Source organism: Mustela putorius, unplaced genomic scaffold (genome assembly GCF_011764305.1).
Source record: "Mustela putorius furo isolate JIRA1106 unplaced genomic scaffold, ASM1176430v1.1 tig00003896_pilon_pilon_pilon, whole genome shotgun sequence".
Taxonomy (NCBI): Eukaryota; Metazoa; Chordata; class Mammalia; order Carnivora; family Mustelidae; genus Mustela; species Mustela putorius.
In genome coordinates, this window is record NW_025422045.1 from 14,290,900 (window position 1) to 14,296,960 (window position 6,061).

The 6,061-nt window shown below is 37.2% G+C and overlaps 1 protein-coding gene and 1 non-coding gene across 2 annotated transcripts; one reads left to right on the forward strand and one right to left on the reverse strand.

Annotated features, from left to right (window-relative positions):
- Window positions 1–911: 911 nt before the first annotated feature.
- LOC123388238 lies at window positions 912–1,057 on the forward strand. The gene has a single exon (XR_006602795.1). It is a non-coding gene; the product is annotated as a U4 spliceosomal RNA (small nuclear RNA).
- Window positions 1,058–3,355: 2,298 nt separating this feature from the next.
- LOC101692934 (olfactory receptor 11H6-like) lies at window positions 3,356–4,324 on the reverse strand. Its single transcript, XM_045067488.1, has one exon. The coding sequence runs from the start codon at window positions 4,322–4,324 to the stop codon at window positions 3,356–3,358; it is 969 nt and encodes a 322-aa protein (XP_044923423.1).
- Window positions 4,325–6,061: the final 1,737 nt, after the last annotated feature.

Sequence of the window (6,061 nt, forward strand, 5' to 3'; positions counted from 1 at the left end):
TATTGCACTTCTCAGAACTGGTTACATTTCTTTCTTCAAATTTTTATTTCAATTCTAGTCAGTTAATATATAGTGTAATATTGGTTTTAGGAGTAGAATTTAGTGATTCCTTGGTACAACTAAGTTTGAATAATAATACTTATCCCCTCTAGGCAAAGAAACTATATTCTGAAAAAATAAAGGCATTGCAGTTATTTCTTTAACCTCAACATTTTTAAGTTCTGTATTTAGTCCTCAGACTTCTCTAACTCTACCTGCACTATCCAACACAATAGCCATGACTCATATGTGGCTACTGATCACTTGAAATGTGACCAGTTGTTGCAGCCACCCTGGAAAACAGTATGGAGTTTCCTCAAATAGTTAAAAATAGAACTACCCTACAATCCAGCATTGCAGTACTAGGTATTTATCCAAAGGATACCAAAATACAGATTCAAAGGGGCATATGCACCCTGATGTTCACAGGTTTTCCTTGTTTTAATCCTGATTTGGTAGCAGAAGAACATCCTAAGTCATCTATGTCGTGGAAGTAGTGTTCTCACACATCATGAACTACGTCCTAGGATGGGTATTTCCTGAAGAATTGTATCTTCAGCTTCATTGTCCTAATGTGTTCCAGATCAACAGTCAGAAGTTCCTTCAGAAGCTAGATGAAATTTCCTTCTCAGATGTTGCTTTTTAGATGAGAATGGGGGGTGGTGAGTGTGAGGGTCAGTCAGTCATAGAGCAATTTTCAAGTATAATCCTATCTACATAGCCATTGAAAGTCCAGAATTTATGTTTTTATATATAAACACACTGAAGAAAGGTCTAGAAGTATACCCACCAAACTGAAGACACTGCTAAAGAGACAAACGTGTGGAAGTACGGAGATATGAGGATTTTCATTATTTTGTACTATTTGGTCAAGCTTTGCGCAGTGGCAGTATCGTAGCCAATGAGGTTTATCCAAGGCGCGATTATTGCTAATTGAAAATTTATTCATTGTAAAATGTATTACTTGTGTATTTAAAAAGAATATAGAGAAAGGAGACTATTATTCATCTCAATGTAGCTAAGCAAGCCCTGGTTATTGAAAATTCTGTGTATATAACATTTAGATCAAAAAAAATATTTTAAATATTTTACTTTGAAATATGAATATCTTTTTCAGATACTATGAAGACCTAGGTATAGAAATCTCATTTATTTGGTTAATTATGGTCCACGTACCCCCAGGGGAAAAAAATTCTGACTCAAAGTAAAAGAATAAGTGAAGAATCTTCCTTTTCCACTCTTCACCAGTTCTAAGAAAGGTGAGTGGGCAGCATTAAATTTCACTGCATCTGGAGTCTTTTCTAGAGAGTGGATGATTTTTTTCCCTTTAGTTGTACTTCTGTTTCTCAGAGTCACAGATAATGCAGCAATAACTTACCAGAACCAGAGTATGTTCTACCAGCACTCATCATGAGATAGATAAGCCCTCAGCTACCCATAGAGAAGTTTACTTCCCTTTTCTCATCCTGCATCTACTTCACTGCTATTATGTATGGATCATTTAGTTAAGTCCTACCTTGTGTAACTTCTAGAGGGAAGAGGGCCCAGGGATATCATGGGGAGTCAAAACAAATGGGTTGTTAGAGTGGGCATTTTCTTTTGTTTTGGCTGCCTAGTATCTCAATAGTTTTTTATGGCTGGGAGAATCACAATATTACCAGACTTGGAGCTTATCTTTGCATAATTGGATTTTTTTATTGCTCTGTATTAGCTCTTCCAGCGTGTCCTGTAGCTACAGCACATGATGTATTCTTGGTTCCACCAAGCAGATACAGCTATGCCAGATTTTGATTTAGGGGCTAGGGATGCAAGGAGCAGAATGGGATTGGGGGCAGCAGTGTTGAAATATTGACATTAAAGATAGCAATGAAGCACATATACAGTTATTTCAGGAAAGACAAGCTCCTAGCACAGAATTGGCAGTGGTTGAAAGTGTGACATCTGCTGACCCATGGCAGCAGGATGGCTCTTGTGATGGTGATTTTTCATCTGACCAGTTCTGCAGAATAATTTGTACATTGGTCTTTGAAGCTGAGCCTCAACTCTAGTTTTTCAGCTTTGGTTGATTCTGTGAAATTCCTGATATCCCATCAACAATTTTTTTCCATTGCCATGCTTAATCAGCCAGAGTCAACTTCTATTGTACACATGTAAGAACCCTATTATAATTAAATAAGAGTAGTACCTACTACCTCTGGTAGGTGCAGTCCCAATAATTTGCCAAGGACAAGGAGAAACTAACTCTTTGGTATTGTAGGTTGTCGTGAATTTTCCTGCAGTGGTCTAGGAAACTGTCATTTGGCATATTCTATTACAGAAAATATCCCAAAGTCAAAATAACTTGGAGGAAGACTTTAAGATATCTATTTTTACGTGGAAAACTAAATCAGTTCTGGTCTGGGTTGGACATTGTCAGTCAAATTGTTAGCTTTTTTCCCAACATATGGAGACAGCTTCAAAAACCACCCCTTCCCCCAAAAAGGAAATTTGGTGCTCTGGTCTAAAATATGAATATTTCCCAGTAGAGGCAGATGATAAGGCCAAGTCAAAAATTTTGTGTTAAGTGCTGGTTGCCTGTAAGTATCTTATACTTTGAGAGTCTGTTCCCTGGTTTCTGATGCCTATTTTCTGTAAAAGTAAATGTTCCTCTACTCAGAGCTTAGAAGGTGCTGAAACCCAGGTCTGGGTAAAGAATACTTAATGATTTGGCATATGTGAATGTGTGCATGCCTTTCTATGTATTCTCTTCAAAATTGGACTAAGAATTTCCTGTAAGAAGCAACTATATCATTTCCCATTTTCATTTGCTGCACACCCCGGACACTTTACCAATGCTTGGTAATAAAACACAGATCAAAAAACACTACTGTTTCAGTGACAGATACTGGGTCCTTGATATTATAAATGAAGCAATGGAATTTTTGTTAGTGCAATGAGTAGATGCTATGTTTCATTATAGAGTAATTGGAAAGGAAAAAATAGTGATAACTTTGAATCAAAAATTAGTAGTAGGGTAAAAGCCAAGATACAAGTCGTAGCTTCATCCAAATCAACTTGATTACATTTGCTCTCAGACTTTGAAAAATGACCAAAATAGAGAAATGACACATTGATGAATGAAAACTGTACAGAAATTTCCACAAGAGACCTTTAAGACTGTGGGTATTTGCTTTTGAGACAAGATGAGGTTTCTTTATGTGTAACAAATCTCATTTTCATAAGAGTAAGGAATCAAATACTCAGATATGCCCAGAAGATATTTTTCCCCCAGTAAGAGAAATTTGGTATTCTTGAGAGAATGATAAGAAAATTTATATCATTTCTCTGTATTTTTAGAAATTTCTTTTGATGGTGCTCTTAGGACTTTCTTGAGTGCATCTTTCATATCTTTGTTCCGAAGGCTGTAAATCAGAGGATTAAAGAATGGGGTTGCCATGCAGTAAAACAAGGTCACAAATTTCTGTGTCCCAGGGTGGCTCCTGGAGCCTGGACTCACATACATCACCATGACTGAGCCATAGAACAGGGAAACCACCAAGAAATGTGAGGCACATGTAGAAAAAGCTTTGTTCCTACCTGAGCCAGCTGGGACCCGAAGGACAGCACGCAAAACTAAGGTGTAGGACCCTAGGATGTAGAGGAAGGTGATGAATATAATAAGAGAGCTTACAGTAGCACAAGTTAGAGTAGTTTTAGGAACTGGAGCACAGGAAAGAGCCAGTAGTGGTCCCAGATCACAGAAAAAATGGTCAATGATGTTAGGGCCACAGAAGGGCACCCGGGACATAAGAATAGCAGGTATCAGTATGGATAGAAATCCACCTACCCAGCAAGAAACCACTAATCGGGCACATAGATGGTAAGTCATGATGGTGGGGTAATGTAGAGGTCGACAGATAGCAAGGAACCGATCAAAGGACATTGCAGACAGAAAGTAGCCCTCAGCAGCACACATGGAGAAGAAGAAGTAGAACTGGAGCAGGCAGCCAGCATAGGGGATGCTCTTGGTCTGGGAGATGATGTTGGCCAACATTTTGGGCACATCAGAACTGACATAGCAGATCTCCAGGAAAGAGAAGTTGGCCAGGAGAATGTACATTGGTGTGTGGAGTTTCCGGCTTGACCACACGGCACAGATGATGGATGTGTTCCCCATGAGAGTCAGAAGATAGATGAGGGAGAAGATGACAAAGAGGAGGATCTGGATCTCCCTGCGGCATGGAAAGCCCAGGAGAATGAACTCGGTCACAGACCCAGAGATATTGTTGGCTTCTGAGATACTCATTCTCCTAATCTATGAAGGGAATGAGCAATAATGATCATTATATTAGTTATTTTCTTTCTCTTTAAAAGCTATTTTTTATTTCTTCTGACTTCTATAAACTCCTTTAATGCACTTTTGTTTTCACAAATATGTTAAGATTAATGTGTCTTCAGAGAGCAAACATGGCATACAAACGGACAGGCTCTATGTGGTTCTGAATTCATTAATTCCCTTCTCAGGATCTGGCTTAGCCCAGCGAAATCAGGGTTCTTGGAGAACCTGGTACACTCCCATAGCCACCACCCCCACCTCAGTCTTCATTTTCACAGTATAAATTTTACTGGCATTATGTAACATTGAGTCCAAACTAGTTTTCTCCATTTGCATTTAAATTAATTCTTTTTTGGTATGCAGTTTCATAATATACACACTCATATTTATATATCTGATTTCTTCTTGCTGAAAAGAAAATTTTGTATAGTATTTTGGAAAGTTTTAAGAAAAATCAAAGTTTAAATATAACCTGAAATTGAACCAGATCAGTAGAAAAAGAGCATCTTACTATGTTCTCAGTAACATAATATTGTCAGATCTGTGCTGAATAACTCTGTTAACTGAAACAGGGTGCTGAGGACACTCCCCCCAAACTCCATGCTAGCAAGGACCTATTTGCCTTTTTAAAAAAGTTTTTATTTTAATTCCAGTTAGTTAACATACCTATTTGCTTTTTATATCTGTTTTTAACTTTTACTAGATGAGCAACAGCTAATTTGATACCAAAAGGACTCAAGTTAGCTTTACTCCTTTATTAGGAGATCCTGGTTTTCAAATAGAAAAAGAGCCAGAGGTAGATGGAAGAATACCAGTTTCTCAGTTCTGATGTCTCATCATCTTGTTACAACATGGTGATGAATTGTCTTATTAAAAAGATAATAAAAAGGAACAAAAGCATATATTTAATTCTAAAACTGTGAGAGAAATACACTCATGTAGATTGTTAGTGTCAGAAGGGATCTCAGAGATTATCAAGTTAATTTCCTCACATCACAGAAACTGAAACCAGAGAAGTTAGACTAATCCAAGGTCATGCGGACTTTGTGGAAGAAACGCATCTAAAACTTAGGTGTTTGGATATTAGTTCAGACCTTTTCCCATAAACTTTGTTACTGTGGACTCTATTTTTCTCAGATGGCTGCAGAATAATATTGTGCATGTATTATAGCTTTCCCTCCTTTGAACCAGATTTCCATTATTATAAAAAATAAAGAAGGACTTTAATAAGGCTACTATCCAAAGCTGGAAATCACTATCCATTCCTCTTTGACCTGCACTATTTCCTAATTCTTGGCATTTATGATATGAACCCACTTTTGGACACTTTTAAAAACACATTTGATTTGTAAAATTGTAAGTGTTAACAACAACCACTGTCCTGCATTAAATACTTATTGTGAGAGTCACTTAATGTTCATTATCTCATTAAATTCTGCTCTCTCCAGTTCTGGAGCCTTAAAACAAACAAGTACTTCCACATTTCTAAATGCTGCATCGAATTTCATTGTCCCTCTGAGTATGTTGATTCTAAAACCTAAACTTTTTTTCTACATGGTTGTCTTCTACATACATAATAGCTGTGTTTCCTTATTGTTTTTGATACAATTTGTTTTGCATGCAACATACAACTTGCTTATATCAAATTTACACTTGTGTACATAGAAGATTAACCTCATGAAGTGTGCATTAAGAATTGAGGCCGTA

What these genes read in the sequence shown, in the direction of transcription:
- LOC101692934 (XM_045067488.1), bottom strand. Translation starts at nt 4,324, where the DNA reads ATGAGTATCTCAGAAGCCAACAATATCTCTGGGTCTGTGACCGAGTTC.